Genomic DNA, 12,228 nt, shown 5'->3' on the forward strand with positions numbered 1-12,228 from the left:
ACAGTGTTTGCCACTCCACCTGTTTTTGTGTCATCTGCAAATTTAACATGTTTGCATGCTATACCGGAATCTAAGTCATTGATGTAGATTAGGAATAGCAGAGGAACTAATACTGATCCCTGTGGTACTCCATGGGTTACCACACTCCATTCTGAGGTTTCTCCTCTAATCAGTACTTTCTGTGTTTTACATGTTAACTACTCCCTAATCCATGTACATGCATTTCCTTGAATTCCTACGTGTGTTCAGTTTGAGAACTAATCTTTTGCGGGACTTTGTCAAAAGCTTTCTGGAAATCTAAATAAACCATGTCATGTGCTTTGCAGTTATTCATTGTTGATGTTGCACCCTGAAAAAAATCAAGCTGGTTAGTTAGATACGATCTCCCTTTCCTAAAACAATGCTGACTGTCTTCCAGGATACTGATAATGGTGGCCAATACACCAAACACTGCAATCCATTTTGATGGATCTCAGCGGGCTCCGCGATTCACCAGTAAACTCTGACCAACAATTATTAGCGGGATTTAATATAACAGTGTCCAATACGTAAGGTAGCACTAATAAAACAAAACGCCACAACGTAAACATAACAAACACGCAATCAAAGCATTTTTTATATTAAGCACAGGTAAGTTATAAAACAAACTTACCAGCATTTTTATCTGAGTCACAAAACATGGTGTAGACAGGGCTCTACACTAACTTTTATAGGCACATGTGCGCCTAATTTAAAATAAAAGTAGGCACACACTGAAAAATTTAGGGGCACACAAAAAAATACAAAGTTTGCTCAGATTTCTTGTTAAATATCTACAAATCTTTTTTCCTTCCTTTCTTGCATCCCACTTGTGCATTTCAATACTTTTCAACTTAATCAACAAAATTATAATGGCCAACTTTTTTTTCCAACTTTAAATGATTAACTGCCTGGTAGCATCTTCCTCAGAATGTGCTACTTGCCTGTTTATGGTAGCAGGATGGTCTGCCTCTCAGCACATTGCGTGCCGTTTTGAAGCACTGTGTTTAATATATTTTCACATTTTTAACTTTTGGCTCCCTGTTAAATGTAGTCTTCTCTGCCATCAGTTCCCTTGCATTTTAACATCGTCAATTTTAGGCCAGGGAAAATCTTTTATCCACTGTTGGTTGAACTTGTATTTTCTTTTGCTACTTAACTGAACGTGCTGCAACTAAAAGAGCCATTCTCGAAGTTCCATGTTCACTTCATCTTCTGACATACCTTCATTGCTAATTTCTTTTAAAGACGCTGACATATCTTAATGTTGTTCATCACAGTTTTCTTTTGAAACCTCTCCAGTCACGTGAAAATAATTTGATAGGAACAGGTCAACATGTGGGGCATGTTATCCGTAACCTCCTTTGTAAAAACTTGTCAAAAGTAATCATTTAATATATTTGCTATTTTTCCTTCACCTGTGATTTTAGCCTCCTTGGAAATGCTAATTTCTGTCTCCTCACTTGACCTTTTTGACTGGTGTTTGCAGTTCCTTTCTCTTTCTGTGTACTTTGTTCTTGGTCCCTTTTAAATGCTCTGTAAAATGCTTTTTTTTCTCTGAATATTTTCTTCAATTGATCTTTTAAACCATTACGGCCATTTTTGTTTTAGATTTTGATTTGTGGGTGTTTTCTCTATTTTAATCCAATCTACTTCTGTTAAAAGATATGTTACAACAGTTATTCTGTACTGTGGAACTGCTAACTACTATACCGGCAGCTGTTTTATTGTTTTAATCTGTCCATTCAACCCAATGTAACTTTGACACTGGGGGTTTGCTTCTTTTTTTGTTGCTCAATTTCTAGGTTTATGTAGCATCTGAAACATTTTATTTCTTTCCAGGAAAGTCAAGCACCTCACGATCAGTATAAAATGAAACAGACAGAAAATGGACAACCTGAGCACAAGGTCCACATGGAGGACCTCTCTCTTGCACTCAGGTATGTGAGAACAGCTGAGATGAGCCTTGTCCTAATATTGGGTTAGACCATATGAAATTTGTTTAGATTACATGAGCATCTGTATATTACATGTCCAGTTCGCCAGATCTGGTCCTACTGAAATAAGAATGTTAAAAAGGAAGCTTAAAAAGTGTAAAGTATAGTATTCAGTACCACAGTACCTTGGTGTTTTTGTTGTGTATGAAACTCTGGCAGGACTATCTTACACATAGTTGAACCAAATTAAACTTCCATTTGTATAACCTGGTCAGTGCTGTGCTTGAAATAGTAACTAGGATGAACTTGGTTGACTCACTTGTTAGAGAATTGATCCAAGTTATTAATATTTGGGATGCAACAGTTATGACTTTCCCTAGCCTGTTTTTTGTATAGTGAAAAAGCTGTTTCAGCACTACGACAGCGGGCATTTTGGGGAGCTCATCGCACATTTTTTTGCATGTAGACTATTCATATCCCATAGTGATTTTAAATCAAAAGTTATAACAAGACCTGGGCTCCCGAGTGACATCCGGTAAAGGCGCTCTGCCCGGAGTGTAGGATGTGCCCTATAGCTTGGAGATCACCGGTTCGAATCCAAGATATGCCACTACCGACCGTGGACGGGTTCCCGTTGGGTGGCGCACAATTGGACAAGCGCTGCCCGGGCAGGGTAGGGGTTAGGTTGGCTAGGGAGTCCTTGGTTCACCGCACACTAGCGACCCCTGTGGCTGGCTGGGCGCCTGCAGGCCGGCCTGTACGCAGTTCAGAACTGTGTGGCCCTCTGATGCTATAAGTTCTGAATATGGCTGCACGGCGAGCTTGCAGAGTGAAAAAAGAAGCGGACGGCTGGCGGCACTCGTTTCGGAGGACGCAAGCATTCATCTGTCCCGAGTTAGTTCAGGTGTTGCAGCGGTGAGCCAGGTTGAATAATTATTGGACATTCCAATTTAGCACATTTAAGCTACATTATTCAAATGGGAGAAAATTGGAAAATGAATACAAATAAGTATTCAAAAGTTATGACAAGACCTACCTGATGATTGTGACAGTCCTCAGTTCAGTTTCTTGATGAAAGGTGTTGGTGCTACTAGCACTACAGGCAGACGCATATACTCAGCCTACATATCCTAACTTAAACATTTTGTTAAAATACATCCTAAGTGAAAAGCTGAATCTGGAAGTTTTCCAGTTAAAAAATTAAGTGGATTCTGCCGTGTCTGTTAAACTACGCTATGTTGACCTAATAAAAAACGAATGATGCAAAACTGACAATCCACCAAAGTATCGAATGCATGCATTGCTGTATTCTGTCAGCGTATTCATTGAATTAAAGTGTAAGGGCCTTATCCATAGTCATGTATATTTATCACATGAGCTGCAGTTCTGCTCACACAGGATTTGCATGCGATTTGCCACTTAACCGACTAGGCGACAATGGTACCAGGAAAATAATGATATTAATACATTATTTTATTATTTCTACATTGTGTAATTGTAAAATACATTGGTATGAGTGGTGCAGTAACACTTTATTGAGCTCGTTTGTCACAGTTTAAAAGAACAACGTTTTTTCAGGTTTAAACTTTCATTATGGTTTTATCAAAAACCGATTGGACGTCAAAAACAGCTGAAAGAGTCATCGATCATAAAATCTGGATCAATCATAACTGACCTTGCATCCTTAATTAAATTTGTAATAGGAATCAACAAAAATTGAACCCTAGTCACATTCTCAAGCAGCGGACACAGTAGGAAATTGAGAAAAGACTGGCTTAGGTCCGAGAATATGATATTGAATAGCTTGCCAAGCCATTCTGTTGTCTTCTGTTTAAGAGTGACTAGATGACATTCCCAGATCAATCAGATACTCGGATACACTGACTGAATTATCAATTTAGTTTATTTTGCTAAAACAAGGGAGGGGAGGGGGGGGGGGGGGGGGGGGTTAAGCTGGGGACAACTCCTGAATAATTCAGTTTAAGAATGGCTGAGTATACTGTAAAGCCATAAATACTTGCAAGCGTTTTATTTAGTTTTTCACATATGAACAAAAAAAGCTAACTTTTTTGGCACGAATATATCAAATTCCACTAACAATACACACTTTGTATATTGCAACAGGTCACCAACATTTGTTGAGCAAAACAGATTTTGTGGGTGTGATTCAACAAATATTTGTCGCAGATATTTATGGCTTTACAGTATTCATTACAGCTGTCGTATTGTCATCACACACATTCTTTACATGAATTGTTTTGATTTCTTCTCTATTTTCAGTGAAGACACGAATGGATCCAGCTTGGTCCAAGACAGTAATATGAATTCTCTGTCCAGTAAGACCTCCTCTCTGAGCCTGTCTACAGACTCCGCCAGCAGTTCTGAGCTGCAGGTGAATGGTGTTGGCCACTCCTCCTCGTAAGAGATCGGGCTGCTCGCTGACAAGGCACAGCACCACCACACAGTGAAGATGTGGTAACATGTTTCCTCCAAATGGAGTCACATTTTTTCACCACCACCCCTCTGGGAAAGAGGGAAGATATTGAGCAGCATGTCTCAAATCTTGTATAAATTTGTTGAAGGAGGACACACTCCACCTTATTATTTGCTGTAGAACTGAAGTAGAAATGTCAGCAGAAGAAATTGAAGCTCCTCCATGCCCTCTGCTCGTTGAGGCTATTTTAGCACATTTAAGCTGCATTATATAAAAACCACATAGTTCAGTCTCCCATTGTGGGTGGGGTGTTCTCGGCAATACAGTAGATAAACGCACGTCTTCATTTTATTTAGAAATAAGCAGTATCTGCAGTGAATTTAAGATTTCTTTTCTTTTTTTGTTCTGTGAATGAACTTTAATTTTTAATATAACTGAGCGCCTTGGGTCCCAGGGCAGATAGATATTACACTGTTTTTGTTCAATGCATTTAAAATTGAAAATAGCTTAAGAAGCAGTTCTGTTGGTTACATTATTATATGTCTAGATACCTGTACCCTCAGTAGAGTTTCACAAAACTAGAGTGGATATAGAAACCGGCTGCAAACTATTCTCTTTAACTTAAAATCGCATTAATTTGGTAGTAATAGACCCTTAAATTTAGTGTGTTTTTAAAAATGAAATAACGCTGGTCACCCGGGATGGTAATATGCTTACAACTGAATCTTTAACTTTTGGTTAATTTATTCACTTTTGATTTGTCAAAACAAACATGGATATGCTTCTATGTTGAAGCCACTAAACAGCTGGTAAATTATAAATAGCCTCACTTAATAGGAAACAGTGTATTAAAACTAATATGGTCATTTATCGTCATTACTGCAGTGGTTGAGATCCACACAGACACACAGACAAACGTCAGGGTTCTAAGTTGAAATGTTTGTCTACTTGACTGACTTTGGAATTTATATTGCTGCAACTGGACTTGAGGAATTGTAGTTTTGAGAATTGGGCCTTTTTTAAGAAAAGGCTGAACATGCTCCACACACAAAAATCAAATACTGAGAAAAGCAACAGTAAAAAAAAAAAAAAAAAAAAATCCTGTTTTGACCTGTTATTGTAAAACCGCACTTGTTAAGGTATAACTTTTAGACGGGAAACCTCTGGGTATGTAATAGGTAACCACTACACTTGGCTTGGTTTTGAATTGAGTCTGGTTATAACCAGGCTCCCAGTGTAAATCAGCCACCTTTTGTCAACTGTTCTGTACACAGGGCACAACATACACTGAATCTCCTTATGCTAAAGAATAGTTCACATGAGTTGCAGGTAATGGAAAACAGTTAGGACTTGCAGGATATCCAGATATCTTATGCCCTGTGTGACACAACTAATTATCTTCAGTAGTAAAGCTGGCAGGACTCCCACGCAAAGCCCCCTGTTAGAGACATGACTAGCCACGGCAAAATACTGTTTCACATTGAATTAGATCTATCGGGCGTGGCCGGTCTGCAAATTTGCAAACACATTTTGGCTTGGAATTCAAGCTTTCTTTCTTTTCTTTTTTAATTATTAAAAAAGAGCAGCAAAATTAAAAACTTTAGAAGTTATATATTCTTGGAAAAAAAAAGCAGCTGTTGGTGGTGTGCTTATCTTGTGAGGCAAACAATAAGAAACCTATTGTCATCCGAGTCAGAAATAGTCAGTTTACATATTTATATATGTGGGTTGTGTGTGTTTGTGTTAACAGCAAGTGGATCTCTAGACCTATCAAAAAGTGTGCCTCACCTTGTGTAATTAGTAATTAGTTTTACTTGGAACAGTTCATTTTAGTGTCAAAATTAGTAGGTTTTGCCCTTTGTGGCTTGGTGAAACTGTGATTTAAGAGTCCTACATTAATAAAGCTTTACCTGGGGCTTTGCTTCAGTTGTATTGCCTATGCAACAAAAATGGTGAATTTGTTTCTTAAACAGCAACATGGTTACTTCTGCAACCTTAGTCCATTAAACTGTTTACCAGTGAACAGCCTTTGGGACTGTTTAAAATGACACAGCTTTCATCACTCTTTGCAAATACACAGAGTGTTCCCTGAATCCATCTTCTCCCATTACCAAATCAAACTAAAGCAAACAGAATCAGATTAACCCTGCTCCCTCCTGTATACTAAAGATTTTTACACATTTTCAGATTTATAATTCAACCAACCAGTCCAGGATCTTTACAGTCATTGTATGCCTGTATAAATGTGGGTGTGTGCAATGTACTCCCGAAATTCCGTGTATTCAGAATAATTCAAAATAACTATTCGGAGCAAATGTTTTAATGCCCCATCTCAGTCGAGCTCAGTTCTATTGAGTAAGGCTGGAGCTGGCATTTTATATTGATCTCTGGTAACCAAGTAGCAAGCAGTGACCTTGACCACTTTATCAAAAACCAGTAGCCTTTATCACTCACTTTTCAGTGCCAGTCTGGGAAGATTGATTCTGCACTGGTTGAAATGGGAAGTATTTAAAAATCAAAAAAAAAATAAATAAAAATACCAATGTGCTGTTTTTTTTTTTAAATAGTACAGAACAAAAGCTTTGTAGACCAAAGCAGGTTGCACCATTGTTCTTGTCAGTGTATATTTGCTTCGTTTGACTTTAAACAGCCACCAACAGCTGCTCCTGCACTGAACTCTAAATTGTAACGTCTTTTTTTTTCTTTGATAACTTCTGTGAAGTTGCATGTTTTTTTTTTTTTGTCTCTTTTTTTTTTTTTTTTTTTTTACAGACTAGGTTATCACTAAGCCTGCGGGGGGGGGGGGCTTCTGGGATTCAACCCTGCCAGCTAGCAATTGAATAAGCAAGGGGGAGCTGTAAACAGAACTACATTTCCATACACAAGTAGTTCTTCTCAAGGTTTCTAACAGTTGCTAAAGATTTTGGCTTTGTGTCTAACAAGCAAAAAGGTTGAGTGATGCCCCTGCTACCCCCACTACCTCTGCATACATTCAGAGCTCTTACATTCACGGACCTGCAACAATCCTGTGATTGAATAAACAAAAACACAGTGATACCACTATTTAAGTTCATAGACGGGTATTTTATTTAATTCTTATTTGTAACCAACAAAGAAGTCAGAGAATACAAGGCACTTTAACATGTGATACAATTATTAGAACCTTCAAAAAAGTGTCCAGTTTGTAGTTACAGCCATAGGATACATACACTTATAAACCCTGCATTAGTACAGAGATGGGAAGCTGGAACCTTTGAACTTGGTGGAACCAATCCTTCATAATATTATGTCCAGTTTGGATAGACTTGCTGTCCTTAAAGTTTCACATATCCAGACCACTATTTCACAGCAATGTGATATAATCTACATTTGAGGCAATATGTCAGATCTCATTTATTCAGTGTTTGACAGATTGTGATGGTGTTGCCATCAAGATACTGTGTGGATGACCAGACCCATTCCACAATGCTCATAGCCAGATGCTATTGAAAGAAGCTCTCTAGTTGTGTGTCCATAGAAACCTTCGCAGTGAGCACTTTGCTGCATCTGCTTATGTGCACATTTTCTGGAGCATGGCTATTGGTTACATTAAATATACAAAGACACATAGCTAGGAAACCATAAAGTTCAGGTTAATCAGGTTAATATGCTTTTTTGATTGAATTGTTGTTCCGCTGTACAATATTTCAAACATACAGATTACCACTTTGATAGCAGTACTGTACCAATGTCGTAAATAACAAGCCCCCTTCTGCTACACGTTTTGAAGCTATATTTTTCCTTAGACCGACCTTGGCATACAAACTATACGGCACAGCTTCCTAGTCTTTAGCAACTGTAAGGAACTGGCATTCAGATCTGTTGCAGAACTGTAAGACTGTACTACTCATGACATTTAAGACTTGTAAAGATACATTAACAAGTTCTGTGTTCCCAAAACTTCTTTTTTGTCAACATTCAAACTTCACAAAATAAATCTGTAGGGGAGTTATTACTGGAGTTAAAACATTAATTTGCAACTCAAATATGGGTTATAATCGATGGTCCATATCATTGGTTTATCCTATCACAATAGTCTTTGGCCTACTGTTTTAAGATGTCCCATGACCTTTGGTGTCAAATGTGCTCTTTGTTTGTGCTTATGAGAAGTGAAGATTGGTTTGTGTGCATTACATTTGTTCATTGGTGCACTGTTTCACATTGGGGGGGGGCGACTTTGGTTCCAGTGGCCGTTCCACTACAAGTCAAATTAAAAATGAAGACAGTTTAATTACAACATAGTTTGAACAAACTGGAAGGTTGTTACCCATCCTTTTGAGTCCAACTAAGGTCATTCAGCCAAACAAGCAGCTAGGCCAGTAGGCTAGACCAACAACATAACTTCAGTGGAAACTCAGCAAAAAAGTTGTCATTGAAGATAGGAGGTCAAAGCACATCCATAATTAAGCTTTAAGAGTGTACACACTCAAGTTTAAAAATAATGTACATTATTGGTACAGTTTCCAGTTCTGCTTCACTCTGATGTGTCTGTCATATTCTAGACCCATATATATATATATACTGGTCTCTCGAGACAATGTGCGATCCTAAGCACCGTTTTTGGTGGAACTTCCTTCAAGTATAATCTTTGTATAATATTATTATTGCTTGGGACAGAGCTATTGGCACTTAAGCAATCGTAAAGATTGGATGTGAGAGAGCCCTGCAAAGACACCACTTACAAACCTTTCAGATGAAGTGAGGCTGTGGAATGAATCCAGCCTCTTTGGTGACAGTACATAGTAGGAATGATCACACCCATATTCTGATCTCTTAAACACAAATTCCCTGATTCAGTCTTGAACTGAATCTGGGTCCAACACATGAACAGTGGTTGATCCAAACTTTTGGCAAATTAATCTTAATGTTAAACATGGACATTGCCACTTTCAAAATTTAGCTAAAAACAGGGATATTCGACCAGACCAGATCCCAGCCAGAATACAACCTGGTCCAGTTGGCTTGTATTGGGCAATCTTTCTTGTTAAATGTGCCTTTAGGCAGGTTCTTGACTATTTAAGGTTTGAGTACATAACACCTGTAAATAAATATAATGTGCAACTGTTAATATACTCGCTTTGAGTAAGCATTTATATTAAATGATCTCTACAAATCAGTAATGCAATGATCTGTAACTGGTTGCCAATGCAAAGCTGAATGTCTCTTATCCTTTCATAAGTAAAGGAGTTCAATGCCAGACTTGTAACGTTTGTTTACTTGGCCATTTTGTGTCTGTACAAAAAAAAAATCTCTAGCTTAATGTAAGGTTGTACTGTATTGAATGTTCTGTGTATTCAGGTATTGACACAAACTCACCATGGTTTATTAAGCCGATTTTAAACCACGCCATGGTTGATGAGGTCATGGTTTTAACTCCTTCCTTGTAGTGCAGTCAGGGGGACTGAAGGTAGAGTGTGCTAAATCTCTTAACTGGATGTAGCATCACTTTTTTTTTTTTTTTTTAAGTCCATAATACAGAAGCATGGGTAAACACAAAAGTAAAAAGTAATGAAATGTGCAGTTTGTGCATTATTTATTGAAAAAAGCTCACAATCTTGGCATTTGGTAAAACTTAGCTAACAAAATAATCCCATCAATCTTGTCTATTTTACACTTAGATTAGACACGCAGGCCAAATGTGCAGTTTTTAAAGAAACATGGCCTATAGCAAACATGTTGATTTTAAAGCATGGCTTCTGGTGAAAGCTTGCTTTGCCTACCAGGAAGTCTGGTACTGCTTGACCAGTGCACCCTAGTAGTGTGTTCTGAGTCAAAGCATGTTCCTGGCTGCAAAGCATGCCAGTTAGTTGAGGGAGTGGCTGGTTAACGATGACAAACAAGCCAGCGAAGGGGAAGGGATCATTTCACCGGCCAGGTGAAGTAACCCAGGATTCCTTTAACCTAGAGTTGTACCAGATATGTTTAAAAATAAAATGCCAGCTATAATGTGTTTCTTTCAAAACTGTACATTTGAGATCCAAATAATGAATGGATGTGCATGGCAGAGAAAATGTATGGAATTATTTTGTTATCTACAACTACTTTTAATTGGCTGCTGCTTTGAATTTACCTGGGAGTTCAAGAAGAGGTATGCACTTGCAAGTGGACAGTGGGCCCTCCTTGCATCCTTTTGTTTTAATTTTAAGATAAAGTATGGCTTTCATATAATGAGTAGTATGCCATCCCATGTCACTACCCTTTTAAAGAGAATATTTCCATTATTTAAAATAAGTTATAAGTTGCTGTCTGTTCAATTTCAGTTGTACATCTCTGTTATTGATGATAAAAGCATTTGTCTTTACCTTGGGTCCCTGACTGCTGTGGTTTCATATGGAGTGGCTTTAAAAAAAGATACACATAAATAGATATCATCTTGGGAGACACTGGTCAGTGACGGATACAAACAGCCTCAAACGTATATCAACATCCCTGAAATGTAATGTTTGTGCCAGACTGCCTCTTTAAGAACCTGCTAGATGTATTGGTGTTTTCCACCACAACTTCAATTAAATACATCTCTCTAAATCGCAGCAATGGTGATGGCTCTTAAACAAACTTCCAAAGGCTTCTAAAGTCTTGAAGGGAGCTCCATTTTCCCACTAAATGTGCTAAAAGCTTTAGGCTTTTTTAACTTGGTTTTTTTTAGTATCTTGATTAATCAAATACAGATTCTCAACAAACAAACAAAAATATATTCTGAAAAATCTGGTTAACTAAAAATGTCACCATTGATTTGTTTTGTGGAAATAATTCCACTTGGTAAATCAGTTAGGGCAGGCCCAGAGCTGAGCACTTGCCTCCCAAGATGGCTTCCTTTGCTACTCTATGTTCCTCTAGGAATTGTTCTGCCTACACGCAAACTGCATTCATTGTAACAAGACTGGGCTGTTCTTTGCTGCATTAGTTATTTCCTAACATTGGGAATGTAATTCTTTTTGATGATTACTCCCAAATTATCTTGTAATAGATTGCTTAAATTAAGGTACAAGTTTAAAAAAAAAATTAAATTGTTCATTTTTATATTATACTCCATTTAAGGAATGTTTAGAACTATCTCTTTCTCCAAATATGGATGTAGCCGTTATACGTTTTTCTTTGTAAAATAATTCACTGTGTGAAAATTGGTTTGCATTTTTGTATAATACAATAATCTGCTTTTTTTTTGGGGGGGGGGGGGCGGGGGTGTGGAGGGGTAACTAACTGGAAGTTTAAGAAAAAACCTGTGAAAATAAAATGTGTAACTGATGTAACAGTGATTCTTTACTGGCAGGGACTGTGATTAAATAACATTGTAAATCGATGCTTGTGTTTGTCTTCATTTGTTTTAGAAGAACATTATGCAGAACATCATCTGTCACGGTTCACTTGCACGTGCAATTCTCAAGTTGTTACAACACAGTGTTTCCATTAAATGAATACCAGACAGGTTTGTCAGAAACATGCATCTCCCACTACGACTGTAAATACAAAACTAGCACTATCAGTATGTTGATGACCATGACATTTACCAACAGTCTAGAATAATCAATGACAATGAATTGCTTTATGAAAATTGAATAGACCTAGACGTAATTGGGTAAGCACATTATAGTGACTGATTTGCAATATGTGGAATAAGCTCTTGTGTTCTCAGGAGGACCAATGTACAGTGGCTCTCTAAAGTATTCACCCCCCTTGGACTTTTCCACATTTTATTGTGTTACAACATGGAATCAAAATGGATGGTTTTGGCCACTGATCAACACAATAGAAATCTACAAATTGTTCTAAATTAATTACAAATACTAAACAGAAAATAAT

At 37.7% G+C, this 12,228-nt stretch overlaps 1 protein-coding gene across 3 annotated transcripts in view; it reads left to right on the forward strand.

Annotated features, from left to right (window-relative positions):
- Positions 1–11,728, forward strand: part of LOC121330937 (roquin-1-like) — a 70,617-nt gene extending 58,889 nt beyond the window's left edge. For all 3 annotated transcript variants that reach the window (XM_041277928.1, XM_041277930.1, XM_041277929.1), the window contains 2 exons: positions 1,861–1,958; positions 4,236–11,728. In XM_041277928.1, the coding sequence (XP_041133862.1) occupies positions 1,861–1,958; positions 4,236–4,377 (240 nt within the window). In that variant the 3' untranslated portion in view covers positions 4,378–11,728. The remainder of the gene's footprint in view (positions 1–1,860; positions 1,959–4,235) is intronic.
- The last annotated feature ends 500 nt before the right edge of the window (positions 11,729–12,228 follow it).

This window comes from Polyodon spathula, chromosome 18 (genome assembly GCF_017654505.1).
Source record: "Polyodon spathula isolate WHYD16114869_AA chromosome 18, ASM1765450v1, whole genome shotgun sequence".
Taxonomy (NCBI): Eukaryota; Metazoa; Chordata; class Actinopteri; order Acipenseriformes; family Polyodontidae; genus Polyodon; species Polyodon spathula.